Source organism: Balaenoptera ricei, chromosome 15 (genome assembly GCF_028023285.1).
Source record: "Balaenoptera ricei isolate mBalRic1 chromosome 15, mBalRic1.hap2, whole genome shotgun sequence".
In the NCBI taxonomy this organism is placed as follows: domain Eukaryota; kingdom Metazoa; phylum Chordata; class Mammalia; order Artiodactyla; family Balaenopteridae; genus Balaenoptera; species Balaenoptera ricei.
Window position 1 is genome coordinate 53,578,505 of NC_082653.1, and position 16,066 is coordinate 53,594,570.

The window sequence follows — 16,066 nt, forward strand, 5'->3', positions numbered from 1 at the left end:
AGTGGGTGGGTGAGCGAGGCCTGGTCCCAACCCAGGGACCTCAAAGAGAGAAGTAAGGAAGAGCACTGTTCTGTTTAAAACAGTTTTAGAGGAAACCTCAAAGGAAGAGGCAGCCTCCTGAAGCTGACAGCCCCATGCCTCAGTTTACTCTTCGCATTTCTCCAGCAGACTCACCTGATCCACCAGCAGCTGGGCCAGGTCAGGCTCGCTATCTCTCAGCTGACTGAGCTTCTTGATGAGTGTGTGCCTGAACACAGAAACCACCAGAAGTTATTAGCTCAGGGCTGGGGGTGCACACAGCCTGACAGCCTCTAACTTTTTGTGTTCCAGTGACTTTTCTGAAATGTTGGGGTTATCAGGACATGCAAAAAAGGGTAATAGAAAGGTCCAGTATAAAAAATAAAGCACATAAAAAATTTTAAAATGATCAATTATAGATTATATACCCAGAAAACCCAGCAAAAGTTTTGATATTAAATTGATATAAATGAAACACTACTAAGGTAAAGAAAGATGAGTTTAATATATGAGAAGACATATGTTAGTTCTTGGATAAGTGGACCATAAATAGAAGTGAAACTTTCCTTAAATTAATCCACGTTTAATAGGATTCCTTTACATTAAAAGACTCATATCTAAAACATCTAGTATAAAATTTATAAAGAAAAGTAAACATGGAAGAACAGTTAGAGGAGGAAGTCCCAGTTAAAACATAAAGCTCCAGTAATTAAACAGTTCTGGAAAATGAAAAGTAACAGCTCAGTGCAACAAAGTGGACAATGTATAAATGGCCCAATTCATATAGGAATTTCGTTAGTACCTCATAAAGACAGGATAATTGGGCCGCACCCAGGAAACAAGTTGGATTCCTGCGTGATTCCTTGGACCAAAACAATTTCCAGAGGGATCAAAGATTAAATGTAAAAATCAAAAGCAAAAAAGTATAATACTAGAAGAAAACAGGGAAGAAGTATTTTATAATCTCGGAAGGGGAAAGCCTTTTTAAACAAAATACAAACCCAGAAGTCAGAAAGAAAAGAATAACTCTGACTACAAAAAAACTGAAATATTTTCTGCACAGGAAAAAATACAATGGGAAACATACATCAAAATTATAAGGTATAATTTTAAGAGAATGTCAAAAATTGATAAGTTTGATAAAACTGAAGGCACTGGGGAAAGGTTCAGAGGACAGCAGGAGTGTCTTTGGTCCCCGTCTGAGACGAGATGATTCCCTCCCCTCACAGCGCTGTTCAGAGTAGCAAACACTTTACAAAGCAAGGTGAGCACACTGCACAGCAAGTGTACCAGAGGAGGCCCCGCACAGCGTCTCTGAAGATACGTGAGGAAACGGGATGGGGGGGGGGGGGTTTCACCGTGAACTCCCTTAGTTCTTTAGAATTCTCAACCATATGAACATATTAACAAATTTTAAAGCAAATTTGTAAAATAAGAGTCTTTTGGCAACAGAAACAAGCACTCTGCACAGCTATCTTACAAAACTGCTTTTGTGTCAGAACTAGTTAAGGCAAGGGGGTGTCCAGTCAGCGTCCATCTCTGTTGGGGACTCACAGCTGGGAACTGTGAGCCCATTACACAACAGCTGGGAACTGTGAGCCCATTACACAGGCCTGCACCCATTATGCCAACCTGCCAACCAGGACAGCTCCTTTGAGAGGCATCCGACGCTCTTTGTGGCCAGCCATGAGCCAATTCAGATCTTTCACCCAGTAATTGCGTGGCTAGTAATTTGGCTCAGAAACTGGAAAAGGCACTTCCCCCTACTCGCCAGTAGTTTTAAGTAAATTAATGGTTCTAAAGCAACATGGAAAAATATTTATAGGTGATGAATAATAAAATTAGACATGTACTATATAAAAAAACCAAAACCCACAATAAGACGAATATACCAAATAGGGTACAGTGACTGTGGTGGGGGTGAGACTATGGACTTTTCTAGTGTTTTTGGTAACTTGTTTATGTAACTTCATGTAAAAAATTACTGCTGTATACAAAGTCAATTTCCAAAAAAGAAACTGTCTCCATATACAACAGTTAGAAAATGAAATTTAAAAATATCCAAAAAAAAAAGAAAAAAAAATATCCAATAAAAAAGACACATCAAATAACTATAAAAAATGTACAAGAACTCTAAAGAAAACGTAAGTTTCCAAGAGATACTCATCTGAGAAGGCAGCACAGTTAACGGTGTGGGCAACACGGTGTTCGCATGGAATAAGATGAAACTAGAACCCCCCTTAGCCCCCAATCCCAGACAGGCCAGTTAGAGATGGGCTCGACCAACATGAAAGGCCAGAACTATAAAGCTTTTAGAAGGACATGCAGGAGAAGAAACTCATGTCTGGAATAGATGCTTTTTGGGGCCTTAAGAAATCTCTAACAAATGTATATACATTTGATTACATTAAAATTAAGAACTTCTCTTCAAAAGACACCTTTAGATAGGTGAAAAGACAGAGTGAGAAAAGATATTTGCAACTGATAAAGTATATATAAAGAACTACCAATCAATTTTTTTTTAAAAGCCCAACGGAAAAAAGAACAGTAGCCTTCTAACTTGCAGGGACCTGGGTTCCCATGCTCTGCCCTCTGGAAGCAGTGGGCCTTACTCAGCCCAGCTGAGGATAAGGTGCTCTCACGCCTGGGCACACATCCTGGAGAAACACATGCGCAGCACCAGACGGGGGACAAGAATGTTCAGAGCAATGTGTTCCCAACAGCCTCCAAATGGAAACTACCCAAATGTCTATCAAAATAGAATAAATAGTTGTGCTGAGTAGACTCATACCCTGTGATTCAGCTGTGAACAAGAACAAACTGTAGTCACCCCCACAGATGAATGCATCTGATCACACGCCGAGGGAAGAAAGTAAGGCTTCAAAGGGAACCCTTGCACAGGGGTCCATTCACGTGAAGTTCAGAAACAGGCAGAACTGAGCTTGTGTGTAATGATGCACAAGTAGCCGAAAAACCATAAAGCACAGCAAGGAAGTGACTGACGCAGAAGTCAGGACTATGGTTCTCCCTGGAGAGCGGGACAGAATTCAAGTGGGAGGAAAATAGGACCATCTGGGCGCCGGCAAGTTTCAGTTTTTTTAAACGTCACGTGGGTATAGTTTAATACAGTTCAATTACACGGGTGTTTATAAACATTTATCAAACTGTCCAAAAGCTTTATGCACTTTCTATGTGTTATAAATAAAAGAACACCCACTCACGTACAATTTTAAAAGATTACCTGGCGGGTCAGAAATGAGCATGCCCATGCCCTGGGCATCGAGGGCCCTGGGCCCAAGAGGCCTGGAGCCGGCAGCCTTACCTGGGGTTGATCTCCAGCGTGGGCTGCAGCAGCTGAGCACGCTCCTCCTGGGTCTTGGCCAGCTGCTGCATGCGCAGGAAGTGCCGGGCGGCCCCCATCTCCAGCACCGTGATCATAGCAGGGTGGGTGTCCAGCCGAAGAGTCGCCTGCAAGCAAGGCCGGGGGTGACGGGGGCCCTGGCAGGGTCTTGACCAGGTATAAAGCTTCCCCAAATGACAAGACAGGAGAACGCAGGTCTCCAGGGACGTACCCTCAACCAGCAGTGCTCCTCCCTCCCTCCCTCCCAATCACCTGCTAACGAGAGAGGGAGCCTGAATCGTACCCTGCTTGGGAACTCCCTCCTCTTCTACACCCCAAAGCTACCAATTTCTAACCCATCAGTTACCATCCAAGGTCCATCTTGCCTGGTGTTATCTGCACTTCTCTGCTTCACAGGGTCCACTGCCAAGTCCTACAGCGACTGTCTTAAGACCCGCCAGGACTGGCCACCCCATTTCCACTGGCCCAGCCTCTCTTCCTCAATCTTGTGTCCATCTTTCCTGCAGACGGTGCTCTCACCCACCCCCTCCCTGTGGCTCCCTCTGGCCTTTATTTCATCAAATACACCTTTTCTCACCAAGCCCCACAGGCTTCAGGCCTCCTGACTTACGCCAGAGACTCTCCTGGGCCCAGCCGCCCCCTTCCCAGCAGCACAGTAAGGATCCAGCTCCACGACTTCCTGACCTGCGGAAGCGCTCTGCCTGTTTCCTTCATAGGATACGGACGAGAATTCTACCTACCTCCTAGGCCACCTTAAATGAGTCACCGCTGTAAAGCACGGACACGATATGTGTGTTACACAAAGAAACCCCAGCCACACGCCTTGCTCCTTGCCAGGAAGCCCTCGCCTCCCTCAGAGACCCACTGCTACCTCCCGTGGAGCCCCCAGGTCTGCCCTCCTCTGCTCTCAGCCTTCCCTACCCTGCACACCTGCCTGTCCCTTTGGGGCCACTCCTGAACATGTCCCTCAACCAGTGACACCTGTTCCCTGGTGACTGTGTTTTTTCTCCTGCAGCTCAGAGCTGGATCAGTGAGTTCCTAGCTCACTAAAGCCTACCCAGAACCCCCACTGAGAACCCAAGCTGGACCGTACGCCCTTGTGTCCTCAGCCACTGCAGCTCCCCTAGGCCTGGACGAGGATGGCCCTGGGGAGGCCAAGTGGGGACATCTCTTCTCTGCTTCTGCCTGCCCACCAGGCCCTCAGCTGCTCACCTTCCATTTTCTTGGTTCCAACTGCTCTACAAAGTGGAGGCAAAGCCAAGCTTGCCCGCCCCGCCTCAGCAACTCCTCGGGCACATGTGGCTACGTGCTCACGAGCACACACATGCAGGAGCGGCAGCAACTAGAGCCGGCAGGCTGGCCAGTTGTGCAGTCACCAAGGGCCATGGTGGCTGGGTGGTGGCCCGTCTTTGGGAGGCCTCACCTTCACATTGGTGACACGGGACCCTAGTGCGTTTCTCATCCAGGCCATCAGGTCCTCTGTCTCCTTCTCTGACAGACGGTCACCAGCTACAGGAGAGCAGAAGGGTGAGCTCGGAGGCCGTCTCCACAACTCCCTCCCCACAGGCTCCCATCGGCAGGCTCCCTCCACCCCGCCAGCCACTGGCACGACAGAAGCTACCAAAACACTCTTCATCTAAAATTAAGCAGATAAATTTGGACCCCAGAAAGGATACTTTTGATTGCCTGAGGCCCATATAATTTTGTTAGGGCTTTAAAATGTCTGATTCTCTTAAGCTTTATCAATCTTAGGAAGGCAAGCTGAAAAGAAAACCCCATATAGACCCACTGTTGCAGAACGGAAGAGGCCATGTAGCAAACAGTGCCAGCTCCCCGGGCCTGCCTGGCCTCACCTGCACCCCAGGCCACCATCCACACCTGTGCCCAGAGAGAAGGGAAGCAAGCCAACCTGGGGAGCTGTCCTCAAACTTCTCCTCCTTGTAGTGGTCGACAACGATGTCCGTTTCCACAGACATCAGCTTCTTCTTGTCAAACTCACGAAGGTGGAGCAAGGTCAGCTCATCAAACTGCTCGTAGCAGAAGAGAACCTGTGAGGACCCAAAATGGCTTCCATCAGGCCCGGGGAACCCTCTGCCCGTGACAGGAGAGGGACACGGAGCAGGGGCTGGGGCTGCGGGCTGGGCCCAGCATCTGAGGGCCATGCAGGGGGTGCTGGGGTTCCTAGGCCTTGTGGACGCAGTGGTTTACAGATGGCTCTCAGGGATGCTCTGGCTATATCTTAGAATCAGTGATGCTATTTATAGAGAAATCCCTGTGTCACCTCCTAGAAAGACCCAAACTAGAAGGCAGGCTTGGGCCCGGCTCTGTGACCCTGGATGCTGACTCTCACTGCTCGGCTCTCCCGAATCGTGGGCACATTCAGCCATTTCTCAGTGAGCATGGGGACCCTCCTTCAGCACTCAGACCCCCTCGCCCTCTGACCTGGCCCCAAGGGAAGGACAAGTGCAGGGAGGCCCGGTCGGGGCCAAGCCTGCCCCTCGGCTCACCCACCTCTGTGTTTTTCCACTTCATGGCCTCATAGTAGGGCGAGTGCTCCGCCAGGTGCCGGTTGGGGGCGCACAGGTAGTAGATGCTGCGGGTGCCGGCCTGCATGCGGCTGGCGTAGTCTGGGAGGCTGGTCAGCTGCCCAGCAGGCAGTGCTGACGACTCGTACCGCAGCAGCTTTGCGATATCCTCCTGTAGACGGACAGAGGCCAGGTCACTGCTCATTCCAGGTCCTGGCTCTGAAAGCCTCCTGACAGCGGGGCACAGACTTTGGGAGCCTTCAGCTAAGGGAGGAAAGGCTCTGGCTGGCCTCACACCCTCCTGGTGACCGTGTCCTGCAGCCAAAGAGGGCTCCTTTGGGAGCCTGGCCCAGGGACGGCGCCCTGGGCTGGCTCGGGCCCTGGGGAGCTCTGGGGGACTCCAGTGCTGTCCATTGGGCCCCATGTCAGAAGTTCAGGGGACCTCGGAGAGCACGTTCCACCACAGGTGGCCCAGGGCCTTGCTGAGAAGGCCTGTCCAGGTGAGCTGCACAAATGGTCCCAGGAGTGGCTAGGCCCTGTCCATGGCAGAGCCCACTCTGGACCCAGCATCCTTCCTCTGTCTTGAGTCACAGACCCTGTCTCTCGCCAAGCAGCGGACACAGGTGCGAAGTCCACACTTCCCAGCCCTCCTCACAGCCAGGGGACGAGTCCTGGCCCAGGGGGTACAAGCCAAAGTGGGGTGTGTGACTTGGAGAACAGGCCCTGAAAGGCGGGGCTTGTCCATCTGGTTCTGCCGGCTGAGATGTGTGTGTGACTGCTGGTGGCATCTTGACTCCATGAGGGAGTCGCCTGTAAGGACAGAAGCAGCAACAGGCTGGGGCCCAGCTCCCTGACGCACCAGCCTGGACGTGACCTGACAGTAAACTGCCTCGTCTATGCCACCGACTCATCTCCAACAACCCACGGTGCCCAGAGGGGAGGTCCAGATGAGAGAGTGATGTGGTGGGGATGAAAGGGGGATGAACAGGCAAAACCACGGATCTGGGAGCCCACCCAGCGAGCCAGGCTCTAGGTTCATAGGCTAAGCTCATGCTCTTGTGCATGTTACTGATCCTCATTAACAAACTGAGTCATGGGCTTCCCTGGTGACGCAGTGGTTAAGAATCCGCCTGCCAATGCAGGGGACACGGGTTCGAGCCCTGGTCTGGGAAGATCCCACATGCCGCGGAGCAACTAAGCCCGTGCACCACAACTACTGAGCCTGCTCTCTCGAGCCTGCGTGCCACAACTACTGAAGCCCATGTGCCTAGAGCCCGTGCTCTGCAACAAGAGAAGCCACCACAACGAGAAGCCTGTGCACCACAACGAAGAGTAGCTCCCGCTTGCCACAACTAGAGAAAAGCCTGCGTGCAGCAATGAAGACCCAACTCAGCCAAAAATTTAATTAATTAATTAATTAAAAAAAAAAAAAAAAACCTGAGTCAGTCAGTGTTTATAAAGCACTTAGAAAAGCCTCTGGCACCACCTGTGTTCCGCTACCTACAAACACAGAGAGGAATGAGTGGAGAGTCTGAGCAGGCAGCACTTGGAGCCGCTGGAGTCCTCGTGCCAACAACTGGGGTTAGGAGGGCCCGGGGTGATGAGGGCCTGGGGGGAGCAGGCTGGTAGCCGCAGCGCCCAGCCCCCATCCCACCCTCCCTCACGGCCTGCAGAATGAACCCTGGGACCCCAGACGGTTGGTCACCCTCCTTCCCTGCTGCTGTTCTGGAGCAAAAGACGAAACCCTGGCGCTAGGAGTGACTAATGGGGACAGGTGTCTTTGGGGATGATGGAAATGTTCCAGAACCAGGTGGTGGTGGACATACAACCTGTGAAGGTACTAAATGAACTGTTCCCTTTAAGAGAGTGAATTTTATTGTATGGGAACTGTATCACAACTTAAAAATGGCCAATAGGGCTTCCCTGGTGGCGCAGTGGTTGAGACTCTGCCTGCCAATGTAGGGGACACGGGTTCGAGCCCTGGTCTGGGAGGATCCCACATGCCGCGGAGCGGCTGGGCCCGTGAGCCACAGTTGCTGAGCCTGCGCGTCTGGAGCCTGTGCTCCACAACAAGAGAGGCCGCGATGGTGAGAGGCCCGCGCACCGTGATGAAGAGTGGCCCCCGCTTGCTGCGACTGGAGGAAGCCCTCGCACGGAAACGGAGACCCAGCACAGCCATGAATAAATAAATAAATAAATAAAATTAAAAAAAAAAAAAAAAAAGGTTAATACTTTAAAAAAAAAAAATGGCCAATAAATGTTTATGGAACAATCTCATCATTTTTAAGTAATTGCACAATTAACTGACTCCTGGCCCCAGTGGCACAGTGTTGATGGATTTCTACCGATCACATGATGAACTGCCCTGACTACACACACCTCACCTGCCCTCCCCACCCCGTGAACCAGGCACCTCTCCTGTCCTGACTTCTGTGACCTCCCCAAGCCCCCCAGGCCCTTGGGGGAAGAGACACTAAATGCCCGCTCCCCTCCACTGAGGGCACTGGAGGAGCTGGGCATGTGCTCAGGTGCATGCCGGGCCTGCTGGGACCACCCACGGAGTCCAGAGGCCAAAAGCTGCACTTCCTGACCCCTGGGAGCGGTGACTGGGGTGCCTGGCTATGCCATTATCACGTCCTGGGAAGCTCAGGTTTCTGATCTCCAGCAGCTTCCTCCACAGCCCAAGGCAGCCCAGAGAAAGGTCCAGAAACCCAGACTCTACCTTGACCTCCTGCTCAGCCGTGGTCACGATGCCCTCCCTCATGAACAAGCTGTAATCTTCAAAAAACTTGGCATATTTCTCAGCATCTTTTTTACTCTGGTCAATGAAGAATTTTATTAGCCTCTGCTGTAGAACGCCCTGGAGTTTCCTATGAACAGAAAAGCATTTATCACAAATATCACAAAAGAGCAACTTTCATGAAATACAAACAGCCAGAAGGATATGAAAAAATGTTCGATCCCACTAATAATCAGAGAAGTGAAGACAACATACCAGAAAGTTACCCTTGGCCAACACCAGTTAAGGAGACACACGCCCCCTAGAGTCAGGGATGCTAGCTGACACACACACACCCCCCAACCTTGTGGAGAGTGACAAACTATGGTTCTGAGATTACACCTTCATGAGTCACCAAGATTTATGGACCAGAAATTTCACTGTAGCACATAAAACAGAAAACAATTATGGGACTTTGCTGGTGGCGCAGTGGTTAAGAATCCGCCTGCCAATGCAGGGGACACAGGTCCGAGCCCTGGTCCGGGAAGATCCCACATGCCGTGGAGCAACTAAGCCCGTGCGCCACAACTACCGAGCCTACGCTCTAGAGCCCGCAAGCCACAACTACTGAGCCCACATGCCACAACTACTGAAGCCCCCGTGCCCAGAGCCCGGGCTCTGAAACAAGAGAAGCCACCGCAATGAGAAGCCCACGCACCGCAACTAAGAGTAGCCCCCACTCGCCACAACTAGAAAAAGCCCGCGCACAGCCAAAAATATATAAATAAATAAATAAGCTCTGAAGCAAGTTTAATTACAGAAAAGAAAAAAAAAAACAATTATGAACAAGCTCAGTGTTCAACAGCAGGGAACAGGTTGAAATGAATGATGGAAAGATACACGGCCATTAAAGATCAACATCCTCTAATGATATGATCCTTAATAACATGAGAAAGTGCCTGGGTTGAAAGAAAAACCAGAAAAATCCCAATATGGATAAATTACAGGGTACATATATAAGTATGCAAAGACTATACATACTACTTGCTGTGCATTATATTTTTCATAATTAGGATCAATGCTGTATAAACAATGCGTACACTTTAACTTGGGTTTATACTGGATATACTATATGTGCACTACAATTTTACAAAATTGGGATCTTGTGTATCAGGGTGTTTACAAGAGCACTACATAATGGCATAAAATCGTGAGCAACACTATTAGTGGTATTAGGGAGTATTTTTTTTTATTTCCTTAATATTCTTGCCTTTCCTTTAAAAAGGTGAAATTACCATTTGTTTCCTTAATAATCCAGGGTAGGGGAACAATAATGTTTAACGTTCATTTAAGCTTATCCTCTTCCACTTCCATCCTGAATAACTCAGTCCTTCAGCCAAAGGGCAGCACCTGCATCTGTGGTGGGGCAGCCACAGCAGCTAGGATGAAACGAAGAGGGTGTCCATGCAGGGTGAGGGTTGGAGGAGCCCGGTGTGGAGTGTCAGAGCCCAAGGACCTCAGAAGAGGACATCCAGACTGGGGACAGCGAGCAGCTGGCAGAACGGCTGGCAGACACCCCCTTAGCCCACCGTGTGGCATCAGGGCCCAAGCAGGTGAAGGAGCAGGGAGCTGGCGGGGCAGGGGGGCAGCAGCGATGGCAGATGGGTAACATGGAGGGGACTGGTCAGAGGTAAACGCGTTAGGGAAAATCAGAGGCAGATTCCTCACTGTCAAGGGAAGCAAAGGCCAAGACCACGGCAGTGCTGGTTGGTATTGGGTGAACTCAATACAGAAGCGCTCAAAGCACAATGGGAATAGGTCAAAGGGCAAAGGAGTCAGCCTGAGTAGGTTCCTGCTGAATCAGGGACAGTTTGGGCATCAAAATAAACAGTGACAGTAACAGATTATAGCCCTTGAATAAAACAGGAAATCAAGTCATGCAAATCAGTTATACCGATATTAAGAAAAGCACATGCATATTGTAAGAAATGAACACATAGCTGTCAAATACCACCCCATTACATAACATCATTACTAATTACAGAGGGAAAAAGAGTAACTTCACATGAGCAGGCTGGCAGACACCCCCTTAATCAAGTGTCAACATGAACATCACCAGTAAAGGGACAACTCAAAGTTGTGCCCCACCTGACAGGATGCATCACTCTGTGCTTCTCCCGCACCTAAGCATGAGGGAGCATCACACAATCTGTGCAGAGGGCCATTCTACAGAATCACTGGCCTGAAATCTTCAGAAGCATCCAGGTCTTGAAAGTCGGGGAAAGACTGTGGAATTCGGCCAACCTCCAGGAGACTGGAGAAACATGACAACTAAAGGCTTGTGTGACTCTGGACTGGACCCTCCTACTCTAGAGGACGTGACGGGCACAAGTGTGCAACGTGGATTGGTCTGAGGATGAGACGTGGCAGCTGCACCACGTCAACTCCAACTGACGGCTGTGCTGGCTGGGAGGAGACTCTCCTCGTTCTCTGGAAACACACCCTGAGATACCTGGGGACGATGGGCATAGAGTGGACAACTTACTCTCCCAGGGTTCAGGGGAAAAATGTACTTTGCATCAAGTTTCTACTTTTTCTTTAAGTTTCTTTAAAAAATTTCATTTAAGTCTGACTCTGCTGGTCAAGATGAGTGCTCAGACTGACAACCTAGCCCTGGAAAACCACCAGCAGTGACCAAGTGGCCGGACACACCCCCGCCTGCAGCCTCGCATCCTGCCAGCGTCTGGGGTCAGCCCAGTCCCAGCTGCTGGGGGCAGAGCACACGCCTGAGGTCAGAAAACATGGGTTCAAATACAGGTTCACTCACTGGCAGGTGTGACCTCCCTGTAACTCAGTTTCCACAACTATGACATGGAGACCTAGTGGCTCCCACCTGCAAGGATGACACAGGCTGCACAGGAAGGGCTCGGTACAGTCTGGGTGAGAATAAATGCTCAGTAAATAGCAGCTGCTGCTATGATCAGGATGGGGGAGCAGAAATTCGGCCACCCCAGCTCACGAAGATTCCAAGAGCAATGTCTCCAAAAGAGAGTTCGGTGCCCAGCCCTTGTCTCCTTCACACCATTAGTGACCTTCCTGGACCGAGGTCAGACGTTCTCCTGGCTCTGGGGCCGTCCTTTGCCTCGTCCACTCAGAGACAGCCCTGCATGGAACTTCCCCTGCCGCGGCTGCCCCGGGATTGAGTGACAGGGATTGGCCAAGGGAGGGAACATCTCCTGGAACTGGCTGCAATTCTCCTCAATGTCAGTCTCCAAACCCCTCTTATAAAAGCGTGAAGTAAAACACGGAGCAAAGCACACGTGACCTGTTCATATTCTCCAGGCCCACAGCTCCCTTGGGCACCTTCAGGTCCACCCTCTGCTCTCGGCAGCTTCAAGCCCACCTGGGCCTTCGTGGCAAAGGCGAACCCGGTGAGGTGCCCACTGTGTCCTGCGGCTCCTCACCTGATCAGCGCGCTCTCCTGGAGGAGCTCCCGGCTGAGGTTCAGGGGGACGTCCTCGCTGTCCACCACACCTGCGAGACACAGGCCGAGTGTGGGTAAGAAGGGAGGACGCTCGGGGGCGCCTCCTCCCAAGTCCCTTGTCTTCCTAGAATTCAGGCAGAGCCCAGGTCACAACCATGGGGTCGGAAGGAAAGCAAGCAAGGCCGGCGAGCCTTTGCCGGGACAGTTTCTATGATTTCAGCATCAGTTGGACCCTTTTTCAAAACTACCTCCTGGGTTTTCTGTTCAAAATCATAACATATCATGGATAAATCAACCAAGACTAGTGTTTGGAGACAGGAAGCTCCCTGGGAGGCGCCACGCTGTGAGGACTCGGCTCACCAGCCAGCAGCTGTGGTGACCCGCCCTGACCCCGCACTCATCAAAGATGAGCCCTTTCCGATGGTGTTGGCATCTGGAGCAGGCAGCTGCTCCTGGGCCTCAGCCCACACGGCTGGGCACAGACACTGGCACCAAACCTCGAATGAAGCGCAGCCACGTGGGCAGGATGTTGGTGGCCTTGGTCTGGATGAGGACCTTGCGGCTGTACAGCGAGACACTGGAGCCCAGCTCCCGGCTCATGTCAAACATGGTTGGTTTCTGGAGGCAAGGAAAGGGCAGCGTCAGGTGGCAAGAGCAGAAATCCGTGGCAGCCCTGCCAGGAGGCAGAGCCTGCAAGGTCACGGGGAACCCCTTCCTAAGCCTACCTGGGCCGGGAGATTTGAGGCAGATGTGCGGTGTCCTGCCTGTGTCTGTCTGTTCAAAAGCCCAGAGGGGCCCGGGGAGGCCCCTCCCACCATGGCTCCTGGTGGGGTGGGGGGCCCTCTCTGGGCAGCTGCCGCCCTCCCCATAAAAACAATGACTTACATGTCCCTGCGAACAGAGCCAAGTCTGCTAGGGGTCAGGGGTCAGCAAACTAGAGCCCACAGGCCAAATCACCTGTTTGTATAGCTTAGAATGGCTTTTCCATTTTTAAATGGTTGAGGAAAAAGGCAAAAAAGGACATTTCATGATATGTGAAAAATACATGAAATCCAAATTCCCGCATCTACACTTTTTGGAACCCAGCCACACGCGCCCATCTCAGTGTGGCCCGTGAGCCTCCGCCACAGGGGCAGAGTCCTTGGTGGTGCGAGGCTGCAAAGCCCAAAGCGGCCGCTGTCTGCCAACCCTGCTCTAAACCAGCGCCTCCCAAGCTGCCGTTTGCACACACATCATGTTGGGATCTTGTTAAGGTGGGAACTGACTTGGGGGGTCCTGGGCGGGGGCCCAAGGCTCTGCACTCCTAATGGGCCCAGGGGAGGCTGGGGCTGCTGGTCTGCAGAGCACACTCAGCGGGAGGGTAGAACAGCTCTTTCCAAGATGGGTATCAGGCTCTAGTCAGTTAAAGCCAGGAAAGCTGGGTTCAACCCAAGCAGGTTTCCCCGCTGCAGGATTTGGTGGGGCCTTCACGGTGCTGCCCTGAGCCATGCGGAAGTAGGGAGAGCGCACTGCATGGAGACAGGACGCCCGCACCCGTCCACAAAGCCCAGGCCTGCCGGGCCAAACATCTCTGTTCAGCACCCCTCACTTCAACTTCTGTTCACCTGTCTAGATGTACAGGATTTTCTTTCATCCTGATGCTGCTAAGGCAATTTTTGTGATGTCTGTGCTGAGCTGTCACCATTCAGGGGAAGTGCTGCTGGTGTGTAAACCCAGGGAGCAGCGGACAGGCCCCTGGCAGCCCGCATGGCAGGCCTGCGCCCGGCTCACCGTTTCCGGCACGTAGAAGAGGCTGCGGATGTTGAGCGGTGCGTCCGTCTTGTAGTGCAGGGTGTAGCGGGGCTTGTCATGGGCCTGAGCGATGTAGCGGTAGAATTCCTCGTGCTGACCCTCGCCCACATCCTTGGGGTCCATCATCCAGATGGCCTGGAAATGGAATGAACAGGGACGTTGTTTCAGACGCATCCTCCCAACAACACGTGGAGCTGACCTGGTGGAGCTCGCGGGGCCCGGGTGCTGGCAAAGGAGCCCTCAGCATGACTGAGGGTCGGCCTCCCGGGCCCTCTGTCTCCAGCCCCACCCTCTCCAGCGCTGGACAGAGACACACAAAAGGCTCTGGGAACAAGCGCCCTGTCCCCAGCACAGCGTCAGGAAGAGCAAAGCAGGAGGCACGGTCTGGACGAGCCTGCACGACGTTGTGACACTAGCCACCAACAGGTGAGCGGCTTGAGAAACACGGTTGAGCCACGCGCTGGACAGTTACTGAGTCGTGAAAAGGAACAGAGCACTGATACACCCTACAACCAGCATAACCTGAAAACACAGTAAGAAGCTGGACACAAAAGGCCACACAGTGGTCGACTCCATTTTTATGAAACGCCCAGAATAAGCCAATCCAGAAAATGGACTGGTTGCCAGGGGCCAGGGCGGGGAGTGGGAGTGACTGCTGATGGGCGTGGGGTCTCTTTCTGGGGGTGAAACGTTCTGGAACCGACCATGGTGACGGCAGCATGACTGAATACACTCAGGAGCACGAAGCATGTGCTGTGAAGGGTGACCCCCCTGGTGCACATGGACCTGCCTGCACCCACAGATCTCGCCTCCCCCAGAACACCCAGTCCCGGGGCTCTGACAGCAACGCCCAGTCCCACCTCTGCCCCGCCAGCCTGACGTGGAGCGGCTCATCTCCACAGCCACCTGAGCCTGCAGGCAGCCAGGCCTCACCTGCAGGGTATTAATGCGCCTTCCGTTCAGGTACAAGGGGAAGCTGACAAATTTGCTGTACTTTGTCACCACGTCTGGAAGAGACAGAAAAAAAGCAATGAACACGGGAAGCTTCTGTAGATGAAAGCTCTGGAAGGTGCTGCAGGGGTCACACAGCTCTGGGAGGCCTCGTCCCTGCCCTGCCCGCACACAGGGAGCAGAACTCGCTCCCAAACCAGATCTCGAGGCCCAGGCCACCATGAGACACGATGCCTCCTTGGCGGCATAAACAGGGTTTCACGGGCTAACGTGACCCCTTGAGAGCGCTGGGCACCTTCAGTAGCATCCAGTGAGACCTGGACAGAGAGGAGCACCTCGCAGCTGCACCCGCTCTGGTTGTCCAGGAGTTGGGACTCAGGCTGGGTGGGCGGGCTGGCGACATCTTACAGCACAGGCAGGACGAGCACAGGACCCTGCGCCACCAGCAAGCGCAGTGGAGGCAGTGCTGCTCGAAAGGAGGAGGGCAAACCTGACCCTGCCCCAACCCACGGCCAGCCCTGCGCCTGCGACCCCCGCCCCAAAATGTCCTAAAACGCAGTGGCAGGAGGTACCGCACTGACCCGCGCGCACGTCCCCAGAGGCCCAGGCTCCCGCTCACCTCGAACCCGAGCCTCGCTGGTGAACTCTCTGCTGTCTGCCCTGAGGTGGATGATGACTTTGGTCCCGGTTCTAACTCCTGAGGCTTCAGCGATTTCAAACACCCCAGAGCTGAGACGCGGGAGAAGGAAGGCAAGTTCTGCCTGTCAGTGCTGACAAGTCCCACGTGGCAGGCAGGACTTGCATAGAAAGGAAGCTGGAGTGTCCCCCAGGCCGTCACACCTCCACCAGGGACAGTGGCCGCTGGGGTTGGGGCGCGGGGCTCCCCACTCCTGAACACGACCTCTCGGTCTCACACTCCCCTGAAGCGGCCAGGTGAGCGCCAGACTCCGGGAAGAGACCCCCGTCCTGTGCTAACTCCAAGCGCTCCGGACCCCTGGCCAGGCGCCTCCTCCCAAGAGCAGAAGCACACGAGGGGCACCTTGTCGATCCCTCGGCCCTGGTGACTGTGGGCCCCACTTTCACTTTTCCTGCGGGAAAGCAGGATTCAGAAATGAAGTCTGGGGGCTTGTGAGATAAACACTTAACCTTGGCTCTGGTGGGTGCCATCCTCCACGAACAGTCGAGATGTCCCTGGACATCACAGGCCCAGCACACGG

At 52.6% G+C, this 16,066-nt stretch overlaps 1 protein-coding gene across 1 annotated transcript in view; it reads right to left on the reverse strand.

Annotated features, from left to right (window-relative positions):
• The window catches only part of TRAP1 (TNF receptor associated protein 1), a 54,563-nt gene that overhangs the window by 327 nt on the left and 38,170 nt on the right, over nucleotides 1-16,066 (reverse strand). Inside the window, exons 7-17 of the mRNA XM_059895803.1 lie at nucleotides 15,469-15,578; nucleotides 14,832-14,905; nucleotides 13,878-14,033; nucleotides 12,605-12,725; nucleotides 12,088-12,157; nucleotides 8,627-8,774; nucleotides 5,891-6,076; nucleotides 5,289-5,427; nucleotides 4,803-4,888; nucleotides 3,341-3,486; nucleotides 175-247 (exon numbers count right to left, since the gene is read on the reverse strand). Of these exons, the coding sequence (XP_059751786.1) occupies nucleotides 175-247; nucleotides 3,341-3,486; nucleotides 4,803-4,888; nucleotides 5,289-5,427; nucleotides 5,891-6,076; nucleotides 8,627-8,774; nucleotides 12,088-12,157; nucleotides 12,605-12,725; nucleotides 13,878-14,033; nucleotides 14,832-14,905; nucleotides 15,469-15,578 (1,309 nt within the window). The remainder of the gene's footprint in view (nucleotides 1-174; nucleotides 248-3,340; nucleotides 3,487-4,802; nucleotides 4,889-5,288; nucleotides 5,428-5,890; nucleotides 6,077-8,626; nucleotides 8,775-12,087; nucleotides 12,158-12,604; nucleotides 12,726-13,877; nucleotides 14,034-14,831; nucleotides 14,906-15,468; nucleotides 15,579-16,066) is intronic.